This window comes from Colletotrichum truncatum (genome assembly GCF_014235925.2).
Source record: "Colletotrichum truncatum strain CMES1059 chromosome Unknown Contig_0002, whole genome shotgun sequence".
NCBI classification, from domain to species: Eukaryota; Fungi; Ascomycota; class Sordariomycetes; order Glomerellales; family Glomerellaceae; genus Colletotrichum; species Colletotrichum truncatum.
The window spans coordinates 1064470-1080353 of NW_027222399.1; the positions used below are offsets into that span (position 1 = coordinate 1064470).

At 49.5% G+C, this 15884-nt stretch overlaps 4 protein-coding genes across 4 annotated transcripts; 1 reads left to right on the forward strand and 3 right to left on the reverse strand.

Moving 5' to 3' along the window:
• Window positions 1-244: 244 nt before the first annotated feature.
• CTRU02_203255 (uncharacterized protein) lies at window positions 245-1936 on the reverse strand (the record flags this gene model as incomplete). Its single annotated transcript, XM_036727337.1, has 6 exons — window positions 245-957; window positions 1010-1156; window positions 1210-1500; window positions 1533-1613; window positions 1666-1743; window positions 1792-1936. 6 exons carry the CDS (start codon window positions 1934-1936, stop codon window positions 245-247), a joined length of 1455 nt encoding a protein of 484 aa, XP_036581131.1.
• Window positions 1937-3663: 1727 nt separating this feature from the next.
• Window positions 3664-5081, reverse strand: CTRU02_203256 (uncharacterized protein; the record flags this gene model as incomplete). The annotated part of the gene is made up of 3 exons (XM_036727338.1): window positions 3664-4773; window positions 4859-4931; window positions 4990-5081. The coding sequence occupies 3 exons, from the start codon at window positions 5079-5081 to the stop codon at window positions 3664-3666; spliced, it is 1275 nt and encodes a 424-aa protein (XP_036581132.1).
• A 2677-nt stretch (window positions 5082-7758) lies between these two features.
• Window positions 7759-8757, reverse strand: CTRU02_203257 (alpha beta hydrolase fold-3 domain-containing protein; the record flags this gene model as incomplete). The annotated part of the gene is made up of 1 exon (XM_036727339.1): window positions 7759-8757. The coding sequence occupies one exon, from the start codon at window positions 8755-8757 to the stop codon at window positions 7759-7761; it is 999 nt and encodes a 332-aa protein (XP_036581133.1).
• Window positions 8758-13371: 4614 nt separating this feature from the next.
• CTRU02_203258 (uncharacterized protein) lies at window positions 13372-15469 on the forward strand (the record flags this gene model as incomplete). The annotated part of the gene is made up of 2 exons (XM_036727340.1): window positions 13372-14234; window positions 14287-15469. 2 exons carry the CDS (start codon window positions 13372-13374, stop codon window positions 15467-15469), a joined length of 2046 nt encoding a protein of 681 aa, XP_036581134.1.
• Window positions 15470-15884: the final 415 nt, after the last annotated feature.

Consider the following 15884-nt stretch of genomic DNA (forward strand, 5'->3'; position numbering starts at 1 on the left):
GTGTGGATTTCGTTTATATTGCGTGGACAGCTTGAAAAAGTCGTCGCGTCGAGCAGCCTGTTTGTTTGGAATTCGTTTGTAGGTCTGACCGGGCCCGTCCACTCGTTTGCTGTTGTAGAATTACTAGGGTATCACTTACGATACATGCAAAAAATCAAGAATAAAAATACTTTTTTTTCTTTCCTGGCGAATTGTTGAAGCAGATGAACCCCCCAAAGTCTATGACCAATGTACTCAGCCCATCTCAACTTACAAAAGTAATGTTGCTATCCTCTGATACACTCGCGCTACCGACATACCCGCTATCACAACTCAATCTATCTCCCCGTCCCCGTCGACCTCTCACATCAGTACTGACGCCACCAGCTCTGGCGGCCTCCCAGGCACGTACACTCCCATCCAGCCGCGCCTCGTTAATCTGCCTCTCTTGCTCCTCACGCAGCCTCAGTTCAAGTGCTTCCTCGACAGGACCGACATAAATCTGTTGCTGCTTCGGGCCGATGCCGACGGTAGCAGCGACAGACGCAGGCCGCGCCGGGAACGATCGCCGCCGGTCGGAGGGGTACGGGATATATCCAGTCACCGTCGCAGGATGCGTCGCGCAGAGAGGCTTACATTTGCCTTCGCTGCCGTCCAGAGGCACGAGGTATCCTGTGAGTGAGCACGCGTGCGTCGCATCACAGAAGACTCCGTCAGTCCCGGCCGCGCCGTGGCATCCCGGGCTTCGGCACTCGTGAGCCGCGCAGAACTGGGCCTCGGGGACTGCAAGGGGGTCTGCGGTTCGAGGGGCTGAGCAAGAAGGGTACAGACAGGTGTGCAGGGCGCAATGGCGGCTCGCTGGTTTCGATGGGTGCGAACAAGATGGCGCTGTGCAGGTGTGTATGATACAATAGCGGTTGAGGGAAGGGTTGGACGGGTCGCATATTAGTTGGGGACAGGTGGCGTCGTGGCATGTGTCTGTTAAACGTCAGCGGTACGATGCAAAAATGATAGATGCAACGGGACTCACGCTTCACGCAGTAAAGACGCGAGATATCCTGCGAGTTGTCCTTGGCCTCGTGGCAGGGCGGGTAAATGCACTTATGCTGGTCACAGAACTTGACACCGCCGATGACAACACTGACACACCCAGGAGCCGTGCAGGCTGAAGGGAGATCTTGTACCCTTCGTCAGCATGCTATACTTCATCACCACAAGAGGAGTACTTACGCTGCCAGCAGACCTGTTCTAACCCCCCATCCGCTGTGACAGCCCTCGTATGCTTACATCCTTCCGTCTTGCAAACCCTGTGATCCTTACACCAGCTCCCGCCGCTGATAACGCTGTTGCAGTTGTCGTCGGCGCAACTGTGGCTGGGACAGTACAGGCCATTTTCCGTGCGTGGCTGGTCACACCCGGGGATGAGACACATCGGTGTGTGCAAGCCGCACATTTGAGAGATGGGCGAGCGCTTCTGGTGGCAGCCTTGAAGGGCACATGTGTCTGTTTGCAGAATGAGCACCGACACAAGGGAGCACGGGAGTAGGACAAACGCTTCGGGCAGTATGGCCAGTCCTGGCTTGTGTTGGCGCAGATACGGGTGTTGGAGCAGCCTTCAGACTGGCACCGACGGTCTGGGAATGAGTGTTAGTGGACGTTTCTACGGCGGCAGACGAAAATTCATACGGTCTTCGCAGTACTTCACTGTGCCTGTGGCTTTCGGGGTTGGACACATCATTCCGTCCAGACGCTGGCGACAGGCATCTGACGGAGGTTAGCATGTATTGAGCCTCTTGAGTAGGGGGAACTGACGGTCTTTGCAATACAATGAGAGCAGGGCCTTGCTATGTTTGGTCTTTTGAGCGCACTTGACTGCCCGGCGGGTGCATCCGGTATACAGACACTGCGGTAGCGGCGGCTCAGGGGGAGGTTGGCGAGCTCGGCAATTAAATAACATTGAGGCCAGGGTACTTAAGAGTTGATGTTCTTGGCATGGAACGTCGTGATCAAAATCAAGGCAGTTGAAGAGTTTTGAGAAGGTCACGGTTTGGAGGTAGTGATGGTTGTGATGGGAATTGTGTTGGTGACATTTAAACTCATTAGAATCACTCTAGAATACATTTGCTTCAAAGGCACGGTGATTTCTCAGCGCGCTGACCTGGTGGGCAGATTTCGGAGTCCACGGCTGGAGGATCTGCTTCTTGCATGGCTATGGAACTCAGTTTACCATTGACTGAACGGACGAAGTCATGATTAGAAACATGCTATCAATGAAGCCTAAAAGACGTTGCTTGTGATCCTAGAGTTATAGGACCAAGTGTCGGGACCTTGCGCATTTTGGTTCATTGCCCTTGGGCACTTGACTGGTGCGGTCGCCACGTGAGATCTGTCTAGCTGCCTGTTTAGTTGGTCTCAAATAACCTCATTCTCAATCGCAGGCGAACAATCCATGTCTCTCATATTTTTATGATTACTCATTCAATCGGCGTAAGTCCTAGTATAGCTCACTGATCTCGGCTAATTTGGCCTTTGGTCCTAGTGATGTCTTGAACCTTGTCACATTATACGTAGACATCGAGTCTGGAACCGGAGCAATCAAACTTTGAGGCAAAGATCTTGGTCAAAGGGGCATAGAGTACCCATTTGACAATAAAGACTCCCCATAGGGCTCGCCTGGCGGCTCAATATGCAGGCAGTCGAGACCAACTGTATCGCGGATTTTCCTCCTTTGGATCATTTCTATACCCATTTTGATACACAGTTCCACTGAAACGTTGCCGAGCCTTCGGCGACATAAACCTGGGAGGAGGAAAGACTAATAGCAGTGAAGAAATCAAATTTGTGACAAGCAGGAACTTGGCTGGCGGAGGCTGGCCGATATCCTCCAGTGAGACCCCACGAGCAGGTGCGTCATGTCTTGCATTGTTGCAAACAGCTGGCGCCACAAGGCACAAAGACACTGCACATGTCTGGGCACAGGGTTCAATCGCTTTGAAAGATTATGATTTCAGACATGTAAGGCTGGTGGGCTTGACTCAGAACAAGTTACCGAATCAGATTCTGTTCAGACAGTGTGTCCGACCTGAGAAGGGCGGTCAAGCTGCTCGGCATCGCCAATGTCAAGGACTTCTCGCTCAGTTACAAGACAGAAGACGTGTAACAAAATGTTCCATCAATTTCACTACATCAAACGTCTTGACTGTTGAGTTGTTCGTCAATGAGTCAAGCTTAAGCGGGTAGCAGTCCTGTGTCATTTGACACTTGACCTCACCTGATAATGTGCAAATTCGATGGGGAAATTCTGCCTGTTACTGCAACGTTTGATGTTGCTTCACCATCCCAGTCGCTTCCCTTTCAAAGGGCAAGGCACGCGAATACGACATGTGTCTCTTCTCCGCGTCAGACACACAGCTCTCATTACAGACGAATACGCTCCCACATTTCCCACAATGCTGACCAATACTGTTTCGGCCATGAATTGAATTAGAATTTTGATTGATTATGGAAAGGGCGATCATATCTGATACACCAAAGTTGTTAATCTAGTTGCAGAGATTTATATCTCCGCCTAACGCCGGTACGCAGACCCAGGGTATCCCTAAACTGTTTAAAAGAAAGACCATGTCTGCAGACCAATCTCTATATCCCTCTCGGTTGAGATGAGAACCCTGACCTTGTTGAATCTCATTTTTTTCTGTGATGTTCCTGATGATCCCAGACTAAATCGCCCCGTTCGAGATCTAAATCCATCGTCTGCCGCCGCAAACTGGAACTTCCGTCGTGAACCTCCTCGACCAGAGTCCCTGAGAGGGTTGATCTCCTCTTTCTGTCGACCGTTCTCACAGTCGAAGGGCTCGCGGACTTCTCTTCCAACTCCTCCAATATGCATTCCCTACTCGGACTCGCAAGCACCACCCGTGGTGGCTTCGGTATGTCAAGGTCCCCAGCCCGAAGCCAGTTTCCAAAGTCGGCAAAGGTATCCCTTCTCGCGGACGCGACAGCTGACTGATTGCGAGTCGCAACTTGACTCCTATCACCCGCGGCCGATGACCTATTGAAGTTGCTTTCTCTTTCCCGCTTACCTCGACCGGGATGCGGTGTGGGAAGGACACCGGCTGTTTTAAGACCCCTGAGCCAGGGAAACCATTCCCTGAGTAGCGGCCAGATGAGAGGCAAGTTTGATACGTAGACCGCAACACTTGCCTCGCGGATATACCACAACATATATCTGGGGCTGTATGGGTCTTCGAGATTATATATTTTGGTCAGCATCGCCGCGATGATGATGCAGATGCCGAGTCCAAAAATGAAGACAAGCACCACTTTCTGCCTCCATGCGGTGCTCATCTTGAAGATGAGAGGTAACGGAACCATCATCATAAAGACGTCGGAGGAGATATTGAAGCAGGCCTGCACAATAGCGTAGTGCTCGTATGTTGCACATTGCGGGTCGGGAGGTGGGACTGCCCAGTACCCCTTGAAGGGTTGGCATGAGGCGAACATGGCTATTTGGGATGCAGTCCACCCGACGGCGACGTATATCGCCAGGAAACGGACGATGCGTTTAGCGGCGAGTCCGAGGGTGAGGCGTGTGTAAAGGATGAGAACACAAGCTTTGAGGACGTAGATTACGTTCAGCATCGCCTGCTCCGAGACGAGGACATATTTGGAGTTTTCAATTCTGTTGCGAACGTCGGACTCGGTGAATGTGGGTAGGTCTTCCGGAAGGAATAGATTCGAACCGCCGTTATCGGTTATGATGTTCAGCGTTGCTACTAAGACTGTGTAAAAGCCCTGTTGAGATCATCAATGTCAGTACAGCTCTTAAAAATGTTTGGCTTGTCCAATATGCGCCTCTGCCATGAGACCAGTAACTTACTACTGCAACTAACTGTAGGTAGTCGTCCGCCTGATAGTTTCGCAGTCCACCGAGTCTCCTTGCTTGGCCGTACCTGAAGAAAGACTGGTATTAGCTTGGTCGAACGTTTGCCCAAGTCAGGATATACTCACAGTCGAAGGGAAATGATCAAGATTCCAACGGTGTAAAGAGACCAACTCTCGCGCTGGAGTCTCGTTGCGAACCTCTCATTTACGTCGACCATGTTGAGGATTGCTGTGAGGGCAGATCAGCCAACGGCTGATGCCCAAGATTCTGTGTGAGGCAATGGAAAGAATCGATCAAAGGAGCCAGTGACCTAGATTGCTACCATGATTCTTTCCAATATGAGCCTCTCAAGGGAGGTCGAAGGTCGGAATTCGCAACTGTGTCGGTCCAAGATCACTAAGAATCGGATTTTCGTGTAGAGGAGGTAAAGAAATGAATCCGTTCTTCATTATGAACTCTGGCTGGGGGGGACCAAGTTTTACAAATACGGTCTCGAGGGCGATCATATCAAGATAAAGACTGTGGCTTCACAAGAAAGAATTTGATTTAGGCCCATCCGTTGATTCAAACAAAGCAATGATGACTGTTGTGAGCTCAACGGGCCTCGCCTTTTGTTCATAATTCAAATAGTCTCCTGTAGTCCAGCCTGCTGAGCAGGGCAGTGCCTTCGTGCTGGCCTAAAGAGGCGATCGTGGTGATTTTCCACCTCAAGCTGCATCTTGCCTAAAGCACTCAATACTAGTGGTAGCTGTCTTCCGGATGCGGCCAAAGAGGCTGATCAGGTCTCTGTGGACTTGAGAACAAGCGCTGGCACCTAAAGACGTTAAAGTGTCTTCGCCTTTGTCCAGGTTGTGTCTTCAACTACGAGCATCGGTATACTTTCCAAAGATGCTCGTTCTAGGCTTGGCTTGGTCAATCGCGTCCGGATGGGGAGAGTTCGCCTCCAATGCCCTAAGCGACCCAAGCTGGCCCGGAGAGTTGAAATGTTCGCATCCGGACTTCTCGAACGCGTTCGATGCCAGGTCAGCTCTGCGCTAACATGATAAGGTGTTTTAGACATGCCCAATTTTATTTAGTGGCCAGAACCTTTCGTCCAGACTCAGGGTATCGATTTCACCATGCTTGTTTCAATCCAATATGTCAAGTGCCGGCAGATAATCCCGATTCCCCGCGATACTCACCACTCTTCGGCAAACCGGGCCTCAAATGTGCCGGAGTAAATTCCCCTGACTTGGAACGAATGAGTTCTGGGCCAAAGAAGGACAAGCGTCTTTCATGTCATGGCCTGATGTAAGGTGTTCGACGTACAAGTCTAAATCGTAATGCTAAACTCGCATTAACGACCAGTCGGCAGCGATGGAATGATGCCAAGAGCATCCCAAGTCCAGCGTTGCAATGTGGCAGGCGAAAGAATTGAATCGTCCATTCTTTGATACGTTTTGTGCTCTGGGCATTTTTCATCTCGGTCAATCAACCGAGACCGCGTCGGAGACGCCGGAGCAAGTCGAAGGAATCTCGACACGTCAAAGAGATGATATTCAGTTCGCATTCGTAAATGGCATGAAGTTATCTGGGCAAAACTCTTGATTGATGCTGTTGCCATGTAAAGCCATGACGCATGCCGCGAGATGCATATCATCCGCATTGCGAGCATCACTCGCTGAGAGTTGGTGTATCCAAATTTTTCCACATACAGTAGCTTGTAGTCGCAGTATAAGGACCAAATTACAGGATTATAAGTTGGTCTCAATGTCCTGAAAACCATCGTCAGTCTGTATGGCACCTGGCATCCGGCATTGTGTACGCCTATATGATCTTTCGTTGCAAACTTTGTTCTTGGTTGCACACGCGAGCACTGATCGCCGTGATCTGCCACACAGCGGCCAGAGCCGCCCAAACCGATGACGGAAGCCAGTAACCCCGGATGATCAAGGCGCGGAAGGCGTCTCGAACCCCTTCCATGGTTGTTCCCAGCTATTCCCACTCGCCCATCACTGCCCAAGACTCTGATACTTTCTATTCCCCCTGGTCTTGTTAGAGTAGCCGCTTGGACGGACCCTATTTACTACAGCCAACATCGTATTACCCCTGAAACACAAGGTGACCATGTTTATGCTTCCTCGGAGTTACAGGCACCTACCAGGATGGAAAAGTATTATCTTCAGCTTTTTCTGCTCGGTGCCCTGTGGAGATTCGTTCCGTTTCACTGTACTTATTTCGTTTCTCTCCACATGCTTGATGCAGTTATCGTCCGAATTTGTGCCACAGCACACAGACCTCCTATACGTCTGGCGTCGTCTAGATGTTCCGAATGCCAGGGGGACAATTCGATGTATCTGTTCGCTAGCAATCTGTGCACCGTTTAGCACTAGGTGGAAAGGTAGAATGCAAGGTCAATCTGACGGCTGCAACTCTACACAGCCTCTGATTCTCTCACGCTTGACACACCTATCACGTTTGCTGTGCTAGGCTTGGCGGGCAGCTAGGCGGGAGCCATAAACTGATTATCTGATCACTCACAGCTAGAACCTTAGCCTCCTCCGGAACGGGTCACACTATTCCACATCTCTTCATGTCAGTGGCTGTGTATGGACCCTTTGACCTTTATGTGTCGAATTCGACGCCAGTTTTCATCATCAAATGCCCCATCGCTCATGGGTAAGGGGAAACAGAATATATCAAGCTCCTGACATCGTCGCCAAGAATTCAACCGGTCTTCTGGATGAAATAAGGAGCTGCCCCTTGTTTGATAGAAATAGATGCAGGAGAGCCATTCTCGTTTCAATTGAGACGATACTTGGCATACTCCAGTTGATTGAGAGTTTCAAGGCTTTCCATGAGTGCGTTGCATTCTCTCCATGGTTTATCTGATCCTAAAGATAATCCCAAACAGCCTACTCCTGGCAAAGTATTCTCCTAACCCATCCCATTCTCGTCTCGATTGCTGCTTTAGCAATCCCAGCCCCGACAGGCAGCCCCAATATGTCGAAGCCGTGGTAGCCACCGCTCCACATGTGCAAGTCCGTTTGGACACCGCATTCGCAAAGCTTGGTTGCGTATGCTACATCCTCATCTCTGAAAGGATCCGCTGTGCCAACATCAATATACGCAGGCGGTAGACCAGATAGGTCTGTCGCCCTTGCGGGTGCGACGTAATAATCTACTCCTTCGGAACTGCCCTGCTTGTCGCCCAGAACGCATGACCATGCAAAATTGTTATCGGTACTGTCATACAACCCTTCTTCCCTCAAGAACTGCCTCTTGGACACTGTCTTGTCACGGTCGTCAAGCATGGGGTATGTAAGCAGCTGTGCGCATAGCTTCGGCCCCCCGGCGTCTCTGGCTTTCAGCGCTACACCGGCTGCTAGCCCGCCACCTGCCGAGACGCCCGCGATCATGAGACGGGATGCGTCGATGCCTAACACCGCTACATTCTCGGCTACCCATTTCAATGCCGCGAAGCAGTCATCTTGTGGTGCCGGGGCGGGATGCTCGGGGGCGAGACGGTACTCAACACTTATTATTACGGCATCAAGCTCCTTTGCGACCTGGCAATAAAATTCAAGTCCGAGAAAGCCATTGCCAACCACCATGCCACCCCCATGTAGGAAAAGAACTGCAGGACGCTGGCGAGTTGGCGTTTTGGGATTATTGGATTGAAGGATGATTAGAGGGATATCACACGCTGGTCCTGGGATCCTACGGTCCTCAAACATGAGGTCTTTGTCGTTGCGCATAGATGCTTCTAGAGATGCCATATTTTTCGCGCGAACTTGTCGCCCTTCTACCACTTCGTCCCTCGATCGGGGATATGGCGGTGCATTTCCTATGAGGGAGACAAGTTGTGGATCATATGGAGGTCGTGGAAGCTGGTTTACAGATGACGATGCCATTGTGGTTATGGCGGAACAAGCAGCGTCTAGGTGAGATCACATAATTGTAGTAGCTGTGACATTCCGACTATTTAAACCCTGTTGGACAATTTACAATTTTGCTGTTCCTGGCCCTCGAATTCTACCGAATTGTCAAGGTCCAGTGGCTGCACTAGTACAACAAAGCATGCCGCAAACGGAGATCGAAGATTGGGGCTAATGCTCAAAAAATGTCACATTTCCTTGTTCAGATTCTGAACCATATCACTACATGCAGGGTGTCAAAGCGCCTCCGCACTTTCTTGAAGAATGTGCCCGAGGTCCTTCAATTCATTCTATGACTTCATTGGCCGAAAGTGACGGCTTTTATGAAGGGGAAATCCCTGCTTCTTCTAAGCTGATAAGTATTTCGATCTTTGAAGGAATCAATCGCACCTCGTTCTTGCAAATGAATCGGAAGTTCTAATCTAGCAAGAATATAGATGTGTCAATAGCCGTTACTAAAGCCGCTATAGGTTTGCTTGTGTACAAACTGCCTCATAATGATGGCTGGCCAAATGGAATCGATGAAATCTGATGCTTCTAAGCCATTCGCGATGGGAAGTCCAATTCACATGATCACGGATATTCTTGATCAGACAGTTTACTCACGGCACCAATTACTGAAGTCACAGGAAATTTAAATCAGCTCTTAAATCACCAAAAAAAAAAAAAAAACAAGTCCTATCAATTTTGTGGTATGGGGTGTGGGTAGTGGCCTACGTTGTGAATCTCACTTCGTTCCAAACGGTTTCCAACGGTGATGATCGACATCATCCGCGTGGCGTGTTGCACAGACTAAATAGGGATATCGAAATAGTCCGACCAAGCCTTGCGTGCCTTTTTCTGACTTGCTGTCAAGCTACGCTGACATGGATTTTTGCCAACCTTATTGGTGCCGATTGAAGTGTCAAAATGCAGCTCTCGGCAAGTTACTCTGATGGATTGTTTGACACATACACACACACACACACAACTTGTAAGCCACGGCAAACAATTACCTGGAAATCTCCGGACTTCCCAATCCTTCGGACAGCATTGCGGCTAAATCTGGCTGCGTACTTATTGTTGGTGTCAGATTCTGTGCTTACTCCCGATGCCACCTTATAAATCGGAGTAAGACGCAAAAGGCTTCCTGTGTACTTCGTACCTGATCATACAGGGAATTTGCAAAGTATTGATTGTTTTACAATCTCCATATAGTAAACAGCTCATAAGGCTGTTGTGGCCGGACACTAAAATGAGCTAAGGAAGTGAAGGGATACTCTATTTCGGGCTGAGGCTAGTTTGGTTGTGTGAGATACATTCTTGGTGCAGGAAGCCGTTGAACTCTGCATTTCACGACCCTCCAACTCGACAAGTATGGTTTCATGAGTACGAAGATTCGATGATCTCGGTGGAGAGAGGTCGCGTAGCTCCCCGTTCACAGGCTTGCGCTCAACCCAACATCACCGTTAGTACCTTCCAAGCTAGGTAATGCATGCCATTATCATCTGTACTACGGTATGACGAGTTTCGAGCGGAGAGACGGAGAATAGAAGGACTTTTATGGAGTGCGACTGCTTGACCGAGAGTTCAAAGCTGCCAGCTTGCTGGGACACTCGAAAAAGAGGCACATTCAAAAAATATCAGCGCAAGCTGACCTTCTTGGCTATTAGAATCGGAGTCTAGACCTTTGATAAAATCATTAGGGTTCAGGGGGGCAAAACCTTGATCGATAAGCTGCTCATGTGGCTCATCATCCATTCGGCTCAAATGGAGTAGGATTTTCGCAACGTCTGTGGGTATCGCCGCTAGCTCTGAGAGATGCTTTCCGCGCAAAGAACTTTTTGTCCAGAATAAGTAAAAGCGGATTTTTGGTTCCTTGTCAAGGCCGTGCAACCTCGGCCCAAGGCTAAAAAAGTCTTCGAGGCGATTCTGGTTGAATTGTTTAGTTATTGAATACCCATTTAGCCCCGCGTAGTCAGCCCTACTGTGTACATGTATTACTCGGCCGATTTCATCATCTTTGATAAACTACTTGACGAAACAAAATAAGTTTCTCTTATGGTAGGAACTTATTGAGCAATGGGCAGTATAGGAGTCCGGGCAGAGGGCCACCTTCGGCCAAAAATTTGCTAAGCAAGATGTTTGCAATACCGAGGCTTTGAACTACGCTTATAGTTTGTGCGAAATGGGCACATTTGTGTCAGCACCGGGCTGTAAGCTGCGAACCCGCGAATGTAGGTTTCCGGTGGTCAGCGTGTCAATCGATCGTCAGTGCAACGTGTGAGCAGCGTAGCCTGCCAAAGTCCGTTACCCAGGGCCGTGCTTCATGTCAGTTGTTAAACTTCCAAGACAAAGGCAATGTAGGAAGACAGTAATTTAAATTTGTTCAAGGTAACGCCTTATATCGGTGCTCTCTCAAGACCGCTATTTGTCCGTGGGGAAGATGTTGGACAACGAGCAGTCCAAATAAACAGAGAAGTTGGGCGGAACAAATGAAACCGACGATTATGTTTTCAGACGGGACCAGCCTAAGAACTTCCACTTCCTTGAAAGTAAATCCCATGTTATGGAATTCCAGTAGCCCAAATGAAATATTTTCCACGAAGATTATGTGTACTAAATTCGTCACTCGCACGTAGGAAATAATAATGGTACTGTTTTACGGTGTGTGATGTTTATAGATAGATTTACCTCGGCCCTATTGTCCGAACTGGTGGTCGAGGTTACTTCTACTGTTGTGTAACAACTCAATGTCCGGCCGCAGCCTGCGATATCAGCACCAGCTAAGCAAGATGCCCGATCACTTAGCCCGGAATTACAAAGACTCTGTTCCGGTTCTGATTGTTTCACGGACGATAGGAGAAGGTGAAATCAAAACGTGGCACCTTGCAGGCTGACTTTGGAGATTGTCCAGCTAAGAGGGACTTGTGGCCATCAAAGGAGTAATTGTTATAAAAATAGCGACCCAATTCAAGAAAGTGGAATGCATTTGCTGTGCCCTCTGAGAAATTCATGCGGGTTGTTGTAGGTGGATGAAAACGGCCAATGGGAGACATCTTCCCATTTTACCCCATCCTCCATTCCTCTTCAGCATCATTGCACACGATCCAGTCGAGTACCATGGCAAGCTTTATTTTGCTGGTCATCACTAATTCCTTTCATATTGATAACATTGTGCGAGCCCAAGACTTTTCAATTTCGTAGATGATAGCGCTTACGCAAGATTGGAGCCAATGCAGTGTGAAATGAGTTTCTGGGCACGTCGGGATTGGCAGCATCGTATCGCTGCCTTTTAACTCAAAGTGTACTATTATCGATTTGGAGGTATGTTAGGGACAGCTCCAAGATCACATGCAGATTATTATGCCAGTCTGAACTCTCTCAGTTAATGCCAGCACATGAAGGAAACCAAAAGCAGAAATTACAAGCATCTTAACGGCCTATTGGCTACTGTTCACAATGAGGCGTTCCTAGCGCGGAGTGAATTGGTGTGCATTCAAGGCAGGGAGGTTGAATCCCGATTGGATTGAGCCCAACACAGTTGTAGGCTGAAGAGGGTCGGAAACCTTTCCAAAAGGAAGTCCTGATCCTAAGAGACGAACTCCGTCCCCGTATCCGTATTATTAGAGATTAGCCAGGATAGTGTGCCGAAAGCCGATCTCTTTTTTGCCTCGTCCTTCGGATGACTACGACTCAGCAGGTAAATGCTGCACTATGGCAGCACCGCAGATCGCACATCGCGACCTCGGTGATAGCACCTATCCCTCCGGCTCCGTACGCCTTCGGTCAGGATTTTATTGGATGCCGAAAGGCCATTGTTGAATTAGATGATAGCCGTAGAGACCGGGTATGTCGGACGACCGTCCCATTGCCCAGACGCTGTCACGGAGCTGCCTCAGAATGTCAAAACCTATTGACCGTCTGGGGCATGATAGGTCGCATCCCGTAGGAAGTGGCTCAATTGGGACCATGGAGGGGGCGTGAACTGGTATTTCCGTCAATTACTCATACAACTCGAGATCGGACGTTATGGAGCCAAGGCTATATGACTGCCGCAGTAGCAGGGATCGTGCATGCATCCGCGTGTGTGACGGGCAGACCCTGTCACTGAAACCTCTCCTCTAACTCTATCAGCTTACACACAGATCCGAGTGACGCATGCCACGAGCAGTCTTGATACAGCAATGTTGTGTTTCCGGGATGACCAGACATTCAGCCTCCTTGAAAATGGCCCTCGCACACCACCTTTCAAGGTAATCAAGTCGTCAACGTTCCTGGCTGATCCTTCCGACCAGGCCTAGGCTATGCCAAGTTCCCTGGCTTTTGTTTAACCTTCGCTCAACCCACCTTCGTTTCCCGCCTCATATCACGCACATCGATCATATCAAATATTATCGGGCTAGTGTGCGGCGTTTAAGATATTTCGCTTTTTCAGTCACTTCCTGTCTTGCGCGGTTCTCTTCAACTGAATAATTCAGATTACCTTTGAAAAGATTGACTGTCAAAAATCTTGGTCGCTTGCTGGCATGGCTTCATGATAATCACCAACGCACATTGATACACTCTCTTTAGAGGCTAGCAAAAGCCCTCGCATATACCACATCCAACATGTGGTTTCTCAAGGTCGTCACGATCGCCGCGGCGGCTGCAGCAGGGCTGCAGATTGGAGAACAGGCGGATATCGAGAATTGGAAGAGGCAACTTGGAGATGCAACATCGTTTATTGCAGAACTCCCTACTGGACAAGCAGCAGCAGATGTCTCATCATCAGTGCCGCCAACATCAACAGCGGCTCCTACTACTCCCCCTCCTCCTCCACCACCACCTCCGCCTCCGCCGCCTACGCCAACATCATCAAGTACGCCGCCGCCGCCGCCGCCTCCTCCCCCGCCGCCTCGGACAACTACCACAACCACATCATCAGCGGCTGTTGCAACTACCTCTCGCGCGGCCTCGCCTCCTCCACCACCTCCTCCAACCTCGACTCGACAGGCTCAACCTACGACTGTACCGCCACCTGTATTCTCGCCATCAAGTCCATCACCGCAACCAACCACTCAGCGACAGACACCCTCAGCAGCACCTACGGCTCTTCCAGCTGTTACGACTACCACAGCTGCTGGCGCTGCATCCCAGCAGCCGCCTCCAGGCCAAGGAGGGGCACAGCAAGCACAGCCGCCAGTTCAACAACGACTCGTTGACCCAGCTGAAGGTGCTTTCATTGGTGGTAGCCCGACAACTAATATCGATGTGCCCGTAACGTTTTTGTTCCTGTTACTTTTCAGTGCAGGTGCATACACCCATATCAGAATTTACAGGGTGAACGCCAAACGGGGCCACAAGTTCCTCCTCTCAGATCTCATGTTCGATTTCTGTATGGTGAGAAATGTTACTTGTATCATGAGGATTGTCTGGGCATTTGAGAAGGCCCGTGTTGTCATTCTCATAGCCTTGATCGTTCAGTTCGGAGGGTGAGTCTCATTTGATACAGGTTCATGCAAGAGAAACTGACAGGATTTGCAGCGCTGTCGTTATAATGATTGTCAACATCTTCTTCGCTCAGAGAATCATTCGCTCGATCCACCCTAATTTCGGATGGCATCCTTTCTTCGGAGTCGCCACCCTGTTTTTCATCTTCTCGGTACCGTTTGTCGTTGTCTCCAACAGTACCTCCATAGGCGTGTCCTTTTACAAGATCGAGGACCAGGACCGCGTCGACACCGCACTCAACGTCCTGAAAGCGGGTGTCTCTTGGATCATGCTGCTTGCGATCTTGCCAGTCGTCTCCGTCATTATTGCATCAGTCATTCCAGGGCCTAAGCCCGAAAGATTCGGCGTCGGCGATACTCACCAGAAAATTGCCGTTCTGCTGATTGGCGCCACCCTCCTCATTGCAGGTCATGCTGTGCGTCTGGCATCAACTCTAAATCCCGAGCCCCCAGATTCCACAAGCAAACTTCTCAGCAAAGAAGTTTTTTACACGACGGGATTCATGCTTGAGATCTTTGTTGTCGTTTTCTATGCAGTGGTGCGCATCGATCTTATGTTTCATATTCCCAACGGCTCAAACCAACCGGGTGACTATTCGAGAAAGCCCAAGCCTGGCGAGGAGGACTACGAAGCCGCCCTTCTCACAAAGGAAGAAATTGAGGATGAAATTTCAGCAATGGGTCACCCATACGAGATTGTGGATTCATCCGGCTTAGGAAGAGATGGCTCTGGACGCACCATTGTTGCTTTTAGCACTCGCCGCATAAACAACGAGAAGCCGGTCGTGCTACCGCGCCGTCCAGAAGCATACAGCCGCGTACAGTCAATCAGAGGGTCGGTCAGATCGGTTCGCGGTTCTCTCCGGTCAGCAAGAGGAGGCATATCCCGAATCATGTCAGGCCGCCTCACTCCGGCCCCTTACTTGAACGAGGTCAACACCTCTCAGCCTGCATTCGCCAACAATCCTTTTGGCACAAACCATGTAAGCCAGTACGGTGTCGCGCAGCCGCTCTTTATCCAATCTCGCTTTAGCAGATACACAGATGTGGATGATGAGAGGTCACACCTGCGGCCCGAGAGTCAAGCAACGTCCGGTGAAATCCCTTTGAGTTTGGACCGTGAAGGACTTGGCCCCGAAGAGGGGCGGAGGCGAACACGGCGGTCGTCAATACAAAAGTTTGCGGCGCTGGAAAGGGAAGGTCATCCTCTGAAGTAGAGTGCGCTAATGAGCATAATGATATAAAATAGTGTCTTCTTTCACATGACAGAATGGAGTTACATAGTTCCATTATATCTATTCATGATGCGCATTTTTGTAAATAGTTGTATTGTCGTATTGTATGTAGTAATCGTTCACACGGTAAAGGGCCAAATTTTCATTCGTTTTACGACTTCAACATGCCCATCTAGTGCATGGAATTGAAACAAATGGACCACCAGAGAGATGCGCTGGCATCTCACGGATTTCTGGTCGGTTTTCTTTTTCAGCTTAGTATGTTAAAGTGGTAATAGGAAGATCAACATACATCAGTCAAACTACAAACTTGACTAAGTCGAAATCATAAATGACTTTCTCAACCGTTGATATATTATGACTGAGAAAGTACTTGCAATCTCTCGTAGCCTCCCAA